This window comes from Acanthochromis polyacanthus, chromosome 21 (genome assembly GCF_021347895.1).
Source record: "Acanthochromis polyacanthus isolate Apoly-LR-REF ecotype Palm Island chromosome 21, KAUST_Apoly_ChrSc, whole genome shotgun sequence".
NCBI classification, from domain to species: domain Eukaryota; kingdom Metazoa; phylum Chordata; class Actinopteri; family Pomacentridae; genus Acanthochromis; species Acanthochromis polyacanthus.
The window spans coordinates 7958493-7977390 of record NC_067133.1 but is presented as its reverse complement, the minus strand read 5'-3'; the positions used below and the strand labels follow the sequence as shown (position 1 = coordinate 7977390).

Genomic DNA, 18898 nt, shown 5'->3' with positions numbered 1-18898 from the left:
ATCTGTCTGGCTTTGAACGGGAACTTTTTAAAAATGGTGACAGGTTTGATTAAAGCACATTTTTCAAAATTAACTGATCAGCTGTTTGGTCTCTAAAATATCAGAAAATATTCACATTTTAGAAGCTGCAAACACTGAAGTTAAACTGATTTTTATTAAGTTAAATAAACTGATAATTAAAGTAGTTTGTATTTAATTTAATATTTGACAATTCTACAATTAATGGTTTGAAATCTCCCTCCTGGAGAAAAAAAACAATCTGCTTATTTGTTGTAATATGATTCTGATTATTCTTTTTTGACATTTTATTGAAACATTTTCAGACATTTTCAGTCATTTTTGAGACATTTTATCAAGAATTTGAATATTTTATAAATAAATTAGTTGTTTGGTCCATAAAACGTCAGAAAATGGTGAAAAATGTGGATCAGAGTTTCTTCAAATGTCTTGTTTTGTCCAAAGATCTTCAGTTTCTTGTAACAGAGAAGGAAAGAAACCAGAAAGTATTCACATTGAAGAAGCTGAAATCACACAATTTAGACTGTTTATAGAATAAAATTACTCAAATTGATCAGTCGATTATCAGAATAGTTGAAGTGGAACTCAAGATTCATATCAGTTATTGATTCTGGTCATTTTCTGAGCAGAAACGTCTAAATTTGTGGCATCAAGATGCTCAGATTTGCAAATTTGATGCTTTTTTTTTTGGCCGTAAACTGAAAATGTTCTGGTACCTGCTGATTAAGGGTTGAAGGTCTGCTGTCGTGTGTGAAATGTGTGTTCAACATTTTAGTTTCTGGGTTTCGGTTTTTCACAAAAATCACTCTTTGAGGACAGAAAGACAAACTTTAATCGGACATCAAAACTACGAGCTTCATTCTCAACAGAAAACATGAAGGAGGAGAAACAAACTTCTAACAAACGTCTCTGGAAACCTTCAAACCGAAAACAGCCGATTTCTGCAGAACAAACGATAAATCTCCAACACAAACCGCTGCGTCTACTACCAATAATGAGAATAAAAAAATAAAGAAAACGGCGTTAGAAAGAACAGAACGGGGAAACAAACGAGAGCTAAAGCCACACAGCTCCTGTCGTCGCTCCTCTAAATCTTCTCGTTAACATTCGAGGTCCCTGCCGATGCTCGTAGTCAGAAGCTGCAGCGCTAGAAGTTCATTAGAATATGTTTACGGCTCTATTTATCTCTCAGGCTTCTTCTATTTATTTACACATTTTAGATTCTATGTACAGCGACGAGAAACGAACCAGCAGCTCCGACCGGCTTCTGTGCAACTTTACAAACTCTGATCATCACGAACAAAACCGACTTCGAGAGGAAAGAAGAGCCCAGAAACGTGGATTTAAGGGTCGAGTTTCTACACCGTGAACAGAACCGCAACCGATTTTCAGCAGTTTGGTCTGAAAAACGTCAGATTATTCAGCTTACCGTCAAAAAAAATGAAAAAAACGAAAAATATTCACACTGAAAAAGCTGCAATCACTGAATTTAGACGTTTTTTATAATGTTTAACAAAATATTTGTCTTTTATTAGATTTAATTATTAACTATTGCATCTTCTTCATTAATTTATCGCTTGTTTAACTAATAAAAGGGTGAAAAATGTGGACTACAGCCACAGAAATATTCTGTTTACCATCACAGAAGAAAAACAAAAATACTCACACTGAAGAAGCTGCAATCACTGAATTTAGACGGTTTTTAATAACGTAAAACACAAAATAGTTGTCTGTTAATTTAATAACTGACAACTATTTCATTTAATCATTAATTTTTGCACCTTCTTCTTTAATTTATCACTTGTTTAATGTAAAAAAATGGTGAAAAATGTGGATTAAAGCCACAAAAATATTCCGTTTACTGTCACAGAAGAGGAAAAATACAGAAAATATTCATATTTAAGAAGCTGCAATCACCGAATTTAGACCATTTTTCTTAATAAACACAAAATAATTGTCAATTAATTTAATAACTGACAATTAACCGTCGCATCTTCTTGATTTATTTATTAGTTTTTGATATAAAAGTGTTAAGTAGTGAAAAATTAAATGGATTAAAGCCCAGGGGAGGAAATAAACCAGATGTTTACATTTTAGAAGCTGGAAAAAAGGTTGACAGTAAACGAAATATTTGACAACTTATTGATTAATGCACTAAATGCTGCATCTTCCCATTAATCGAGTAGTTGTTTGACTGATTAAAGAAAAATAAAATGGTGTAAAATCATGTTTTATCCAAAGATCTTCAGTTTAATTTAACAGTTGGAAACTAATCGATGATTGAAACCTTGAAATGTCCTCATAACTGCATTTATTACATGTTTGAGATGCTTATTAATACAGAAATTGTGAATTTTGTCTGTGAAATGTCAGAAAATACTTTGAAGTTTCCGTCAGAAGTCCAATCAGAGAATCCTGCAGCCACATAATCGACCTAAATGTTAAATCGCTCGTCTAAATTACTGCCGGTTGGTTTGACGTGCAGAGAAAACGTGATCTCAGTTTGAGGTTTTTACTCCTGCAGAAACATAAATATGATCACTGCACTGGTGAGTTTCTGTCTGTTTAAAGCCAGAAACTACAAGAAAAGGTCAGAATACTCAAATCTGAGCAGCTGGACGCCACAAATTAAACATGTTTCCTCAGAAAATGTTAAAAAAATAAATAAAATAAATAAATTTCAGGTCTAATATGACTCTTCAGCTTCTGCGTTCATCAGAAACATTTTTATTTCACTAATTAATCAATTAGTTGCTGAATTTAATATGAATCCACAAATATTTTGAGAACTTATTCATCGGTTTGACGAACTTTTTAATAAAAACTGTAAATTCTGTGATATTTTCTGACTTCTTTCCTCCTCTGTGACGGCATCTTTGGACAAAACGAGACATTTGATGCACATTTTTCACCATTTCAGACCAAACAGCCGAACGACTCACCTGGAAAATGACCGTTAGTTGCAGCCTGAACACTGATCAACTCTGTAATAAACGACATAGAATAAATGTAGGTTTTAAGTCTTATAATTGCATCACTGTCCACAGGAAGAGTCACAGCCGTTCATACATTAATAAGAACTTTCATCTATATTATAAATCATTTATTTTGTGTTTAGAGATTTAAATGATCGTGACAAAAGGCTGAAGGTGAGTCTGCAGCGCTGAAGAAAAGAAACGACTGAAAAGTAGATGGAAAAAAAAAAAACATCCAAAACTAACCGATACCTGCCGTGACGGAGACTCGTGGAAGCACCTGGTCGGATTCAAACATCCTCAAACTGCTCGGAAATTCAGTTTCTTCTTAAAACGATGAAAATGACACGTTAACCGTTAACATAGCTGGAAACCAACAGAAGAGTTCACCGTGAAAAAAGGAAAATACTTTAACTGGACTTTAACAGCACCGACGGCTCTAAAGGGTTTGAACTCGACAGTCTGGTTCAGAGACACGTCGGCGGGATTCGAACCGGCGACAGTCCGACTGCTACAGGGCTGGAAACGAAGAGGGAACCGAATAGAAAATAAAGTCTTAATCCACCAGTGCTGCTGTGGGTCACCTGCAGAGTCCGTCCACCTGTCCATACGTCCGTTAGTCCCGCCCTCCCTCGCCGGCGTTGGTTGCCAGTGGCGACCGCGACTCCTCACGACCCTCCTACCCCGCTCCTGCAAACACGAAAAGGAAAACATGCTTTAACTTTGAAGATCAGATTCAACTTTATTGCAGTAAAAGCGCAATATGAGTATTTATAATAAAATACAAGATAAACAGAATGAACAAAGAATGAAGTGTACAACCTGAAATCACACCTGCAATCATATCTACAATCACACCTGCAATCCCTTCAAGAATCACCCAGCTCCTAGAGCAGCTCCTTTGTTTGCTAAAGTTTTATCGCATCTTGAAATTTACAAGATAACCAGAATGAACGAGAACAGAGAGCAGGAGAGATGCTAACAGAGGTTAAGTGTCTCACCTGTAATTCCTGGATCAGAGTGAGGCTGAGACAGGTGAGGGAGGGCTGAGGGGCGGAGTCACTCTGAGGCGAAGGGCACTTCAGGAGGGGGGGGCTTCACGGTGACGGGCTGAGACGTTCGGCGAGGCGGCGAAGGCTTGGGCTGAGCCTGCTGCTGCATCGTGTCGTAGTACGTCACACCTCCGTAGGTCACCTGGGACTGACCCTGCAACACAGATCGGGTCAAACACACACCAGATGAACCCCAAAGGAACATCTAAGAACATCTGACACCACCTGAAGAACATCTGAAGAACACCAGAGAATGCTAAAGAAGACCTGGGAATACCTAAAAACAACTTAAAACATTTAAAAACACCTGAAATTCAATTTATTTATAGAGCGCCAATTCCCAACATTTGTCATCTCTTAAGACCGTACAAATATTAAATAGAGAACTCCTCAATCCAAAGCTCCTTTTGGATTTCCTCTGATCTCGGAAGCTTAAAAAAATCCCGAGAACATCAGAAGAGTACCTGAAAACAACTTAGAACACTTGAAAAACACCTTAGAAATAGCTGAAATACATCTGAGAACATGTGACACCACCTGAAAAACATCTAAACACAGCTGAGAATACCAAAAACACTCCAGAAACACCACAAAGCACCTTAGAACACAGTCTTGTTTGTTGTGTTGTGATACTGCTTTATCTTCAGCGTACCTGTGAGCTTGGGTACATGGCGGGGTAAGGGAAGGTCATGACGCCTGGCGGAGGGTAGAAAGGCGGCGGCGGCAGCAGCTGCTGTGGTTGCCCCGGCGACAGAGATACAGGCGGGCCTCCGTAGAGGGCGGGGTTAGCGATGGGGCCGCCTGATTGGTGGGGATGGAGACCTGGATGGAGGTGAACAAAATTAATCTGGAAACGTTCACAAATAAAAATTAAAACCAAAGAGGAAACTAACGTACACCTACCGGGGTGGGGGATGTGCATCTCCGGCTGGACCAGCATGCCTTGTGGCGGGATGGGGGCGGGGCCTTCACTGTGAGCGTAGATTGGTCCTTGGAACGACACTGAGACAGGAAGAGACAGGAAGTTAGTTAAAGTCGGAAATACCTGACTGCAGGGAAGTTTTAATCCAACAAAGTACTGCTGTCTGTACAAGTATTTGTAGTTTTATGGGTTTGTGCCAACAAAACACTACTTTAAAGGTTCATCCCACCTAAAATACTAGTTTCTGTGAACATACTTCTAGTTTTAAAGGTTTATTCCATCAAAATACTACTTTGTATCAAAAATATTTACAGTTTTAAAGGTTTAATCCAACAAAATACTACATTCTATCCATTAAATTACTATTTTGTCAAGTATTTACATTTTTCAAGATTTATTCCACCCAAAATAGTATTTATTGTACTTGTAGCTTTAAGGGTTCATTCCACCAAAATACTTCCGTCACATAATTGTAATTAATGAAAAGGTTTATTCTACCCAAATGCTACATTGTAAACAAGTGCATACAGTTTAAGGTACATTTCACCTAAAATACTTTCTTCTGTCCAAATATTTGCAGTTTGAAGAGTTTATTCCTTAAAATTACTACTTTCTGTCCAAATACTTCTAATTTTGAGAAGATTGACTCCAGAAAAACAGTAATTTCTCTCCAAGTACTTGTAGTATTAAATGCTTGTTTCATCCAAAATATTACTGACTGTCCGAATATTTATAGTTTTAAATGTTTAATCCATTAAATACTACTTTTTTCCACCATATTTCTACTTTTAAAGATTTATTCTACCCAAATAGTACTTCCTAACAAATGAGCTATGGTTCTAAAGGTCTATTTGATTAAAAATTGTACATAGTTCAGGACATAGTAGGACTTCTGTAGATGTATATGAATGTATTAATATATTAAGCATGAAGTTTGCCTCATTAGAACGACTTCACACTGACTTAATGAATGTCACCATCTGAGGATGAGCACCAGCGATTACATGTAGATTTATTGCTGCAAAAACTGCTGGTTTCTGAAAGACACTGCGTTTTCATCTTGTTATTCTTCTACCGGGTATAAAAACTGATAATTTTTTCCTTTCACTTTCACGTCAACATGTTCAGACTTTTCTAAGAATCCGGACAGACAGGGAGTCATTTAATTAATTAATTCTGTTCATAAAATGGATTCACTTCGAGGCCAAAACGTATTTTCTGCCTCCATTAGAGGATGATCCAGCAGAGCAAAGTCAAACATGTAAAATCAAAGACATTTATGTAACACAGCAAGAGCTGGAATCTGCTGACCTCCTCTGGTCAACTGGAGGAAACACTGAAGGAGTCAAACACGTTTCTTCAACTTTACTCCATCAAAATACTACTTCCTGTCAACATACTTCTAGATTTAAAGATTCATTCCACTAAAAATAAGACTTTCTGTCCAAATACTTTTAATTTTAAATGTTTATTCCACATAAATTACTACTTTGTCAATACACTTCTAGGTTAAAAGAATTACTCTATCAAAACATCACTTTCTCTCCACTTGCAATTTTTAAGGTTCAAGGTCCGAATATTCGGATACCAAATTAATATCCGGATAGTGCCGTAGTGAACGAATATTCGGATATTTGGATCCAGCCCTAGTTGTTCAGAATCGTCGCGCCTCTGTCGTCACTTCGTTATGCCCGCCTTCTGACTCTACACTTCATGGTGATTTGTCCGGCCAGTTTTAGGAGAATCCAGCCTCGAGCCTTATGGAGGGTAACTAGACCCACCCTGGCAGAGAATTAAATTCGTTGCCCTGGGTTGTCTAGCATGGCTAGGCTACTAAAATGCTACTTTCTGTCCGAACACTTTCAATTTTAAATGTTAATCCCGCTCAAAATACTACTTTCTGTCAACATATTTCCAGCATTAAAGGCTTTTTTGATCAAAATACTACTTTCAGGTTTAAAGAATTACTTTATCAAAATACTATTTTATTCTATCAAAATACTACTTTCTGTCAATGTATGCCTAGAATAAAACTTTAAATCTAGGTTCAGACTTAAAGGTTTAGATTTGATCAAATAATAGTTCCTGTCCAAATACTTTCAATCCACCCAAAATACTATTTTCCATCCAAATACATCCAATTTTGATGGTTTATTTAATCAAAACACTACTTTCTGTCAATGTACTTGTAGTTCTAAAGGCTTTTTCAATTAAAATACTACTATTCCACCCAAAGACCAAAGATTTTTAGATTTAAAGGTTTATTCCATCAAAATATCACTTTCTGTCCAAATACTTCCAATTTTAATGGTTTGTCTACAGCGCTCGATTTAGACAGTCGCCGGGAATCATGGCAGTTTGATGACATCATACAAAGTGGCTGCCTCCATGAAGAAAACATGATAGACGGTTCAGCTCAATCGAGCGCTCGATTTCGACGGTCGCTAGTTTGCCATTTGCGACGTTTTTAGTCGCAAATGGCAAACTGGCGACCGTCTAAAACGAGCGCTGGTCTAATCAAAATGCTGCTTTCTTTCAACGTGTTTCTACTTCTAAAGGCTTTATTTTACTGCGAAGGTGAATTTGAAGCTGGTTGTTGTCACTTAAACATCTGCAGAAGCATTTTTATAACGTCGTTGTTGTTTTAATTCATGTTATTTTTCGTGTCTGAGCATCAGACTGGTTTGATGCGTTCAAATACTTGGTGAATGAATCTGATGCGGGTCCATGTTCTGGTCTTACTGGGCTCGTAGAAGTGTCCCTCCATCACTCCCAGGTGGATGGGCGGTGCTGGTTCTGGAACGGCTCTCTGGCGCTGGGACGAGTATCGTTTGGCCCGGTTGGACCCGACGCCCATCTCGTCCATACTGGAGAACTGAGGCGGGCCGCCGGGGAGGTGCAGGGCGTTGGGAATGCCTGGATGGAGACAGAAGTTAGTTACTCCGCAGACAAGTTTTACTGCTTTTTACTATTATTACTGAGCTATACTCAGTTTTATTGTGTTTTAATGAGCTTTACTGAGTTTTACTGAGTTTTATGAAGCATTACTTAGCTTTACTGCATTTTATTGCGTTTTACTAAGTATTACTGAGTTTTACTGCATTATATTGAGTTTTAACTGCATTTTTATGACCTTTACTGCATTTCACTGTGTTTTACAAAGCATTACTGAGCTTTACTGATTTTTACTGAGTCTTACCAAGTTTCTGGCCCAAACAGCTGCAGTTCTGGACTCAAAGGCCAGGTAGAAGAACAAAAACCCTCAGAAACTCCTGTGGCTCATTTCCAAAAGGCTGTTTTTAAACACTGTATTCTTACAATGCAGATTTTTTTCAAACATTTTTTGGGTAATTTTATCAGATATTGCCGGTAGTTTAATGTAACAATCATTTACTATTTTTCAGCTGTGTAAGCTGCACAATGACAGGAAATATAAATAAAATGTTCATGTTTTACAGTTTATTTTTCTGTAAAATGTCAGAAAATCTTTTACTTCAGATTTCTGTGGTATATTTTCTCCAGCAGCTGATAACTAATCGATTGATTATTAACTAACCAGTGAACCTGCACAGACTCACCTCTCATTTCTGAGCGGATGTAGGACGTTGGGCTCTGGCTCCAGTTCTGTCGGGTCAGACTGAGGCGGTTCAAGTCCTGGTCCAGCTCGGTCAGTCCTCCCTGGTGGCCCGGCCCTTCTCCTCCCGTCCAGCCCTTCCCCCCTGTGCTGCCAGGGGATGAGGCTCCACCTCCGGCCCCCGACTCCTCCACGGACGCCTGTTTGCTGCCCAGGTCCGCGGGTCGGGACCGAGTCCTGCGGGCCGCCGAATACGACTTCCGCTCCACCGGCCGCTCGGCGGGAGGAGAAGCCTCCCGATTGGTCGGTGCGGCTGATGACTGGGGGGAGGGGTCGGAGGAGGACGCCGCCGAACCGGACCGGTCGGCGCCTCGCTGATCCTGCTGCTGACGTCTGGGAGAAGCCGTCTGGTATCCAGGCTGAGGGGACGCTGCCGTCGTCACGGCTGCCGGGCTGAGGTCCGGTTCAGCGGTGCTGCTGACTGTAACGTCCTCGACGACCACAGACGGACCTCCTCTCGACCCACCGCCTCGCCCTCCCCGACCTGCTCGCTCTCCTGCCGTCTCCGACTGGGCTTTGGGTCGGTCTCGGTGCATCTGGGGCGGCTCGGTGCTCCGGTACTGGTTCTGAGGCTGGAGGTGCAGCTGGTTCTGATGCTGGTTCTGGTGGGTCGGCCTGCTGCGGGAGGGCGGCGGCCTGGAGGGGTTGGAGTTACGCTGAGCCGACAGCAGGGAGGAAGACGAGGGGTGGATGGACGAAGGTGGAGCAGCTCCTCCTCGGGTCGGACCTCCTGGTCCAGTCTGCCAGGACCGGACCGGTCGGTCTCCGTCCCTCCATCGCTTGTCTCTGCTGGGAGACGAACTCTGTCTGCAGGACACACAACAGAAATTTAAAGTTTAGAACCACAAACCATCAGTTGGACAGAATCTGAAGGACTAAAACTGACATAAAAGATACTTTAATTTTATTTTTCTACTTTGACTGATTTTGATCATGCAACCAACATCAGTCCTGAACTCTGTATTTCCACCCACAGACTGATAAACATAATAAATGCATAATGAAGCTGACCTGGGTCGGCGCTGTCTGAACGCTCGCTCTCCTGAACCGCCGCCGCCATTCCTGATGTCGTATCCGTAGATGGCGATCAGCTCCTCGCGGCTCTTCGGAGCTTGTTCCTCCTCCCTGAACTTGTCGTGCTCCCAGCGACCTTCGTCCTTCCACAACTTCCTGTTACGGCCTTTAGGCCTGAGAGGAAATAAGACGCAGGCAAAGATGAAAACTTCCAACTTTAAGTCAGTAAAAACAGCACAAGAGACTAAAAACAGACAAAATGAGCAAAAACAACTGTCGTAAAGAGACACAAAACTGAAAAAAAGACAAATGAGAAACACAAGACACAAAGCTAAACAAAAAAGACAAAAACAAAGAAGATGCAAAACAAACAAGACACAAAACAATACAGAAATGTCGGAAAAAATCAAAGCAAAAGTGACACAAGTGAGGCCAAAAACTACCAAATAGAGACATAACTGTGATGAGTAGACACAAAATGACTAAAATGAGAATAAAATTAACGAGAAAATAGACACAAAATGAGCACAAAGACAAAAAAAAACGTCCCAAGCGCACAAAAAATAACCAAAACTGGGAACTAAAAGACTAAAATAAACTGTCTCAGTTTGTAGAGGCTGTAAATACAGTTAAATATCTGTAGGATGTGAAGAAAAACAACACAAACCAAGACCAAAAATGAGAATGAGACACAGAAACAACCTCAAAGAGACACAACCGTCCTAAAAAGACACAAAACAAAAATAAGACACAAAACAACACAAACGAGTATAAAAACAATCGACAAAAAAAACTACAAAAAATTACCACAAAGACAGAAAACTGTCAAAATGTCACATAAAAACTGGACAAAAACAGGAAGTGACATAAATCTGGAGGCTTTGAGTTTGTTCAGTAATTTGTCTCCATGTTAAACTAATTCTGTGGCTTTCTAGAAGGTTGAAAGAACAAATTCAGTGATGTTTGGTACGAAACAGACACAGATCTCTTTGTTTAAACATTAAAACGTCGGTACCTCTCCTCCTCCTGAGCGTGGCCTCGGACGTCGTGCTCGAAGAACAGACCTTTCCTGGGGATGTACGCCGGGTTCTTCCGGTCCTCGTCGTCGTCCAGCTGCTGACCCGTTTTCCCTCCGGCCTTCGTCTCCGGATCGTCTGTGGACTCCTGATCAGTCACAGAAAATACAACAATCTCTGAAGATGAATTCAACACTTTATTTTATCACCGCAGCAGCCATAAACGCAATACTCAGCATCAATATCAATCATTAAATTCTTGTTTTGTTTTGAGTCTTGTTTTGGTTGCTTTGTGTGTGTTTGGGAACATTTTGCATCTATTTATAGTGTGAGATTATGGTGTCTTTTTAGGACAGTTGCGTCTCTATTTGGTAGTTTTTGGCCTCGCTTGTGTCACTCATCTTTTAATGTCCTGTTTTGGTACTTTTATTTTGTCCTTTTGGTTTTTGTGGTCGTCTTGAGTCTCGTTTTTGTTGCTTTCTGCCTCTTTGATGCTGTTGCATGTCTTTTTGAGACAGCTGTATCCGTTGTGGTTGCTTTTTCTTCTGTCATTTTGTGTCCTGTTTGCTTTGTGTTGTTTTTTCTCATTTTGACTTTCTTTTGTTTGTTTTTGTTGTTTTCAGTCTCATTTTTGCTGCCGATTCATGTCTCTTTCATTCTGAATCAGTGACATGATGAAATAATAACGGGGAAAATTTCTGGTTTCTATCCTTAATAGTAGGGCTGGACCCAAATATCCCGAATATCCGTTCGCTACGGCGGATATTAATTTTGGTATCCAAATATTCGAAAAACTGGGCAATTCTTGCTGGAACTGCAGCTCATACATTTTAACACATTGACAGGAGGGAGCTGGTATCAAGCCTGCGACTTTACAATAATAAAAATTTTAAATTTTACATAGTAAGAGAGAAAATTTCAGGTTTTTATCTTCAACAGTTCCTCAGATGTTGTTGTTCCAACAGACTCAAACTTCAATGTAAGGCTGGGCGATATGGCCAAAAAATAAAATCTCGATTTTTTTAGCCATCCTGGACGATTACGATTTTAACCGATTTTTGTTGTTTCTTTGCGGTCTGTTTGCTATGGCTAGTGCTAGCCATGCCGCACTCCCGTAGCTGCGAGCACTCTTCCCATTCTTTAGGATGCCTCTGCCGGAGGTGCTGAAAGAGGTTAGTTGTGCTGCTACTCTTCGTTTTCACAGTACTTTTGCAAACCTTGCACATGACTGTAGTTTGCTCTGTGTCAGTTTTGTCAAAGCCGAACCACTTCCATATAATCGATGTAACATGAGGCCCTTTTCTCGCGACCAACTCTTCGTCTGCTGTTCTGTCCGCCATGACGGGGATGTGAGTGTTTTGGTGGAAGGAGATGAGAGACGGAAGCAAACGGCAGCGCACAAATCGTGAAAGGCAGAAGAAGAATCTGTATTGTTATTATATATTTAAGCTCGACTCAATTTTACGATTTGGCAAATTTTGAAATCGTCAGGTTTTAAAAAGGCGAATTAATCGAATTAAATTGATTTATCGCCCAGCCCTACTTCAATGTAAGAAAAACTCTGGTGAAAGTGGCAGAAAATATTTAATATATGAAGCAAAAACTTCACAAGTATCTTCATGAATTTCCATTTTGTGCCATAAAAACATCTGGTGGACCAGGTGAGGTCTTACCTGTCCGTCTCCACTCTGCCTCTCTCCTGCCAGGTTTTCTTTCTCCTCGGCTTTGTTTTCCTCTTTACTCCGTCCTCCTCCATCTCCTTTAGCTTCCTCCTCTTCGGCTTCGGCCTCCTCCACCTCCTCCTCCTCCGCCCCCGGCGTCGGCCCGGTGGTGGCGGCACCGGCAGGTTTGGGTTCGCTGGCCGCTGCCGGAGCTTCTTCATCGCTGAACTGCTCTACCTCCTCTTCCTCCTCCGCCCCCTGAGGGAACACAGAGTTTACTTCCTCCTGACGGACACACAATCCAGAGATTAGACCAAGCCAGGACCAACATTTATTCACAACAAACTGAAAACAACAAGGCTGTTCCTGTCTGTGAGCTGGTTATACGTGTAGATCTACTTACTCTAGCAACAAACAAACAGCATCATGAAGACAAGTTGAAGAGTTTTACCTCTGAATGGGATCCATTTTCCTCCGGATCTGCACTGTCGTAGTCCGAGAGGACGGCTGCACAAAACAGAGAAAAATGTCACAAGTTAATTAAAGAGATTCTGCACCAACAACTGCAACCAGCATTTAATCCTCTGAACCCCAAAACCCGTGAGCAAGACTGAAAATGCTGAAAAGATGCCAAAAATTCCCCATTTATCAACCAGAAACTGTAAAAATAGAAAGAATAGTTGGATTTTCAGCTTTTAAATGAATCTTGAACATATCGCGTCTGAGTTCTATCAGGAAAATTCACTAAATCTGAATTGTGATGTATCATTAAAAGCACTTTATTCTTCATGTCTCGCTTAAATACTTGCCAAAAATAATCAGGTTGCTCCAATCAAAATCTATATATAAAAAAAACTACTTAAAATTCACACAAAAACAAACAAACAAAAAAAAGATAAAGACAAGCAAAAACATCCACAAGGAGATAAACAACAACAAAAACGAGACATAAAACAACCAAACAGAGCCATAACTGTCCTGCAGAGACGCAAAACAGCAAAAATGAGACACAAAATGACCACAAAGAGTGAAAACTGTCCCAAACACGCAGCAAACGACCAAAACTAACTTTAAAAAATGAAACGTCTCAGAGTCTGTGGAGTCTCCATTTTTTTTCCAGTGCTGGTAACAACTGTGGTTCTAGATTTTTACATTTTTGTAAAATAAATATTTAAGAAATGTTTCTTTTTCTTGATTTCCATTTCACAATTGAGGACAAAACCAAAGAAAATAAGTCACAAAATGGCACAAGAGACAAAACAAACAAGATACAACATGACAAAGACAAGAACAAACAACCACAGACAAAAAGCAACAACACAAAAAAGGCAGAAAACTACAAAAACAAGACACAAAATGACCACAAAGCGACAAAATGGGACACTTAAAGACAAAAAAGTGTGACAAGAATACAAATAAAGAGACAAAACTAAGCTTGAAGAGGCTCTAAAAGTTAAAAAGTAAAATCTAAATTTAAATAGTTAAATGTGAACTTCCACAGTGAGGAATCAATCTTATCTATAGTATGTGGAGTCTGCATTTGTTTTCCAGCGTTGGTAAACTCTGTGGACACGATGGTTCCAGGTTTTAACATTTTTGTAAAATGAATAATTAAGAAATGTTTCTTTTTCTTGATTTACAATTCATAATTGAGAACAAAAACAAACAAAACAACTCACAAAATGATGAGACAAACAAACAGACAAAACACGACAAAGACAACAGTAAACAACCACAAAAGGAACATGTCTCCCAAAGAGATACAATAACATCACAAAAAGACAGAAAATTACAAAAAAACGAGACAAAATGATCACAAAGAGACAAAACGCAACACAAAAATGAGCCACAACAATAAAGAGACAAAACTGAGATTGTAGAGGCTCTAAAAATTAAATAGTTTTATCTAAATTTAAATAGTTATGAAATGAAACAAGAGAAAAAACAAACAAGATACAACATGGCAAAGACAAGACTAAACCATCATAAAACGAACAGAATGTCTTCCAAAGAGACACAACAACACAAAGAAGAAGAAAACTATAAAAACGAGACACAAAATGACCACAAAGTGACAAAACAGGACACTTAGACAAAAATGAGCCACAAGAATAGGGTACGTGATCAAAAGCGGAAGTGAGCGCGGAATGCAACAGAAATCACCGTCCGACCAGAACGCGGAACACGGACGGACATCGGCGCTGTATCTTGCATGTATTATGCATGCACAATGCAGTGCGGACATCCGCGATCTATCGTAAACACGGATGTCAGTGTTTATTAGGGCTGGCCCGAAAAGTGGTTTCTGGCCTCCGAATATTCGGGCCCTATTAAAGACGAATATCCGAATATTCGTTCCGCCCCGTAACGTCCGACGGAGGGGGTGGGGGGTGGTAAGTGGCGGTGGCACTGCCTTCGTTTTGTCTTCAGCATCTTGTCTTGTGTTTATGCAACGAAGTGAAGCGCGACGTCAGAGTCTGCAGCCACACGGCCATTCGGGTGGTGTTTACAAACATGAATGGAGGAGTCGAAATGAGCCGAAGAAGAAGAAGGCGCAGGGAAGAGACGAGCTCTGAATATTTTCGTCTGGGGGGAGGAGGGAGTGATCACATCGACATCTGTGTATATGTTTATGTGATCACATGATGAGATGAGCCGATAAGTGCCGATGTGGGCCGAAGGCGGAGGGAAGACAGTAACGCAGCATATTCTTTCCGCCCAGTAACGTCCGACGGGGGGTGGGGGTGGGGGGAATATTCGGATACCAAATTAATATCCGGATAGTGCCGTAGCGAACAAATATCCAGATATTCGGGTCCAGCCCTAGCGTTTACTAAACAGCTGTATCTAAACGCGGACATCCGTGCTGCATCGTGCATACATAATATATGTACGATGATGCGCCGACGTCCGTCTGTGTTCCGCGTTCCGGTCGGACGCTGATTTATGTTGGATTGTGCGCTCACTTCCGCTTTTGATGACATATTGTGCTCAGACGATTACTCGAGGTTTCGTTAGCTGCAGCCCTACACAAGAATACAAATAAGGAGACAAAACTGGGATTGCAGAGGCTCTAAAACTTAAATAGTAAAATTTAAATAGTTAAATGTGAACTTGGCTGGTGAGGAATAAATAATCCGATCTATAGTATGTGCAGTATGCATTCGTTTTCCAGTGTTGGTAACATCCGTGAACATGCTGTCCTAAAGTACAAAAATCTAAAAAGTATTTCCTTCTTCTGATTACAGCCAGAAGACATTTTTGAGTTCTCTCTCCCTTTTCATGTTGTTCTGTTTCCACAAAGCTTCAGATTAAAAAAAATGAACCACCGTGTAGAAAAATGAGACGCCCAGAGAGGAGTTCAGAGAATTAAAATAAAGGTTTCCAGTGTTGCTGTGTCTTAAAACTGGATATGAGCCACGATAAACTGCTTTCATGTGACTGTTCTGTACATGTAGATGATTTCTCACCTTCTCCGACGCCATCTTCACTCTCCTGCAACGACAGAAACACAACATCAGCACAGCAATCAGAAACACCCCGAGCATGTTTCCAAACAGAGTTCATTCAGGCTGAAAATCGCTGCTCTGCTTGTGAAGGACAAACTAACTACCGTATTTTCACGACCAAAAGGCGCACTGTACCAAAAGGCGCAGTCTCAGTTATGTGTGCCATTACTGTATTTAACACACACATAAGGCGCACCTGATTATATGGCGAGGGTTTTATATACAATCCACGCCCACACTTCCCCCTTTAACGTTCTCATGGTGTCCTCTACTACGTCGGCCTTACAACAACACACACAAGCATACAAGTGTGCGTATTTAAAAATAGAGCGGGAGTAAAACTGAGTTTGGTATTCACATTTTTTTTACCGGTAATCGTCATCAATCAAACCCATGGAAGTCCTCATCCTCTGTTTCTGAATTGAACAGCTGCGCTAAACCTCCATCAAACATGCCAGGTTCACTTTCTTCACTGTCAGAGTCACTTTCCGTGCCGTGCGGCGCCTCGGAAATGATGCCGGCTTTTGCGAAAGCTCGAACAACAGTGCCAGCAGACACGTTAGCCCAAGCATTTACAATCCATTCGCAAATTGTGGCGTAACTCGCCCGGCGCTGCCTTCCACTCTTAGTGAAACTGTGGTCTCCATCGGTTATCCATCGCTCCCACGCCGCTCGCAGCCTTACTTTGAACGGCCGGTTCACACCGATGTCCAGCGGTTGGAGTTCCTTTGTCAGGCCTCCCGGAATGACAGCAAGCTCAGAGTTCATTTGCTTCACTTGTTTTTTCACATCGGCTGTGAGATGGGCACGCATAGAGTCACAGATCAACAGCGATGGTGATGCGTGGAAAAAACCACCTGGTCTACGTCCGCCTTACAACAACAACAACACACACAGGACGCACTGCACCATAGGGCGCGCCGCACAATTTGAAGAAAATCTAAGACTTTTATGTGCGCCTTATAGTCGTGAAAATACGGTACTTTCATTATTTTCTGGATGAATCGATCCGCTGTTTGGTCTCTAAAATGTCAGAGTGGTTAAATGGTGAAAGGATGTGGATCAGTGTCTTGTTTTGTCCAAAGTTCTTCAGTTTATTGTCACAGAGGAAAGCAAGCAGAAAATATTCACACTAAATTTCGACGTTTTTGTTCTTAAAAAATAACTTAAACCAATTAGTCGACTGATTATTTGGTTATAAAAACAGATGAATCATTCTAAAGTAAACAGGTAAAACATCTGTCAGATTTGTTCTTGTCTTATGTGACAATAAATTCTGCATTTTTTTTTAGTTTTTAGACTGTTGGTAGATGCGGTGAGGACGCGTTGGGCTTCAGGACTATAAGGAGACAGACTACAGTAAATGTGTGAAATTATTAACCGCTATCAGAAATAATCTTCAACAAGTGAGCATCAACAGTGAAAACAACTGAACATTAATCTGCAGCCACTTTTATGACTGAGCCTGAGTCAAATTTTACTGATACTAGCCTCTCATCCTTTTCCAATAGTGATTAAAACACAAATATATGGATAAGCATGGGTTTATCTGTGGATTGATAAATGATGTTTTTAGGTAAAGCTGCTTCAGACATTCTTAGGTCGGTCAAACAACACTACAGGTTTATCAACACTGAGTAAAGGCATGATACCTTTTAAAAAATGTCAAAATGACACCACTTATCAGCCAGAAACTACAAAAATAGTCATTTCCACTGTCTCGTTTAAAAATTAACAACAAACAAATGATTCCCTCTAAACAGATTCTGTAAAAAAAATACAAATTCGGTGCTCCTTTGTGCAGACATGAAGCCAGCAGTGACTCAGCTGGAACCAACAACGACGTGGCAAAAATTGTGGGACTCTCGGCTGAACTGCGGGCTGTGTTTTTAAACGTTTCAGAATTTGTGTCCTACTGACTTCTTGTTCTGTTTTCACAGAGCAGCAGGACTTTAGATTGAAAATTGAAACAGAAACTGCTCAGTTCACACATTCAGCCTTCAAGTTATCACTTATGTACCTCGATAAACATGTTGAAAGTGATTAAACCCTAATCAGATCTATTCTCTCCTGGTATTAATCAGCTATAAGGCAGTAAAATGCTTAAATGTAGATATAAACAGAAGTTCTAAACGTGGTCCAGTATGTTTATGATGATAATCAGTAACTGTAGTCTTGTATTCTTTAATGTTCTTGTTCATATCTGGAAACGAGACGATAATCAGCATCATTTACAGAGAGTTTAATATCTAAAATAAACAAATTCTCTCTCCTCCAGTTATCTTTGGACTGTAATCTTTGAATTTAACCTTCATTTAGTCGTTCTGGTGCTTTCCTTAAAGCCTGTGAATGAGCTGAAGTCATTTTCTGGCTCCACACCGGCCTGATGTCAGGTCTGACGCCGTGGAAATTAGCTCCAACTGGCGCCTTTTCGTCCCGGTTCCGACCGCAGACAGCAGAGAGGCGGTAAAACGAACCACTCCGAACTACCCGTTAAACGGTTAATCTCAGACAGCCCGGTACCGTGTTGGTCCAGACAGCTAACCTCCCCGTTGAACAGCTAACTTTAACTAGTTTCCTCCAAGCTAACGGTAACGGAGCACCGAGAGAATCCAACATGTCCACCGGGAAAATAATTCCAGCTAGTTTCCGCTCCACAAGCCGCAGCGGGGGCTCGGTTACCGGTAAAAGTTTTAACGGCAGCGGTGTGTGTCACAGCTCCCGGCCGGGAGACGGAGCCCCGAGCTCGGCGAGCTAACGTTAGCTTCGGCTGGCTAGCTACTCACACACTCGGACTCCACGTCGCTCTTCGCCTCGGGCCGCGCGGCCGTGGGCTCCGCCGGGTCCGGCTCTCGGCTCCGGGCCTTGGTGGACGGGGAGCCCGACCTCCCGCTGTCCGAACCCGAACCGGACTCGTCATCGTCCTCGCTGTCCTGGGACGCGCGCCTCCTCCTTCGCCGCCGGTCCGCCATCTTAGGACTCGAATGGTTGGAACCGGAAGAAGCAGAGGATTGTGGGTAGCGGAGTTCTTCTTCGTGAAGGCGTCAGAGCGGATTCAGGAGGATCAGTGCTGCTTACTGCTACCTCCTGGAAATTA

General features: G+C 41.1%; 1 protein-coding gene across 2 annotated transcripts; it reads right to left on the bottom strand.

The window, feature by feature from the left end:
• Positions 1-832: 832 nt before the first annotated feature.
• casc3 (casc3 exon junction complex subunit) lies at positions 833-18805 on the bottom strand. Of its 2 annotated transcripts, none has more exons than XM_022199995.2 (12): positions 18588-18805; positions 15763-15787; positions 12744-12799; positions 12305-12577; positions 10631-10779; positions 9613-9789; positions 8546-9408; positions 7710-7883; positions 4949-5047; positions 4698-4867; positions 3995-4199; positions 833-3683 (listed from the first exon to the last, which is right to left on the bottom strand). In XM_022199995.2, exons 1-11 carry the CDS (start codon positions 18771-18773, stop codon positions 4053-4055), a joined length of 2319 nt encoding a protein of 772 aa, XP_022055687.2. In that variant the 5' UTR covers positions 18774-18805; the 3' UTR covers positions 833-3683; positions 3995-4052. The 2 variants fall into 2 exon arrangements, with proteins under 2 accessions (XP_022055687.2, XP_022055689.2); XM_022199997.2 differs by having other exon boundaries at positions 12305-12550.
• Between the last annotated feature and the right edge of the window lie 93 nt (positions 18806-18898).

Bases quoted from the DNA above. Each gene is read 5' to 3' on its own strand.
- casc3 (XM_022199995.2), bottom strand. From the start codon at position 18,773: ATGGCGGACCGGCGGCGAAGGAGGAGGCGCGCGTCCCAGGACAGCGAG. The intron at 12,578-12,743 runs GTAAAACTCTTC...TGTGTCCGTCAG, and splicing joins AAAATGGATCCCATTCAGAG to GAGGAAGTAAACTCTGTGTT. The intron at 4,868-4,948 runs GTAGGTGTACGT...ACCTCCATCCAG, and splicing joins GATGCACATCCCCCACCCCG to GTCTCCATCCCCACCAATCA.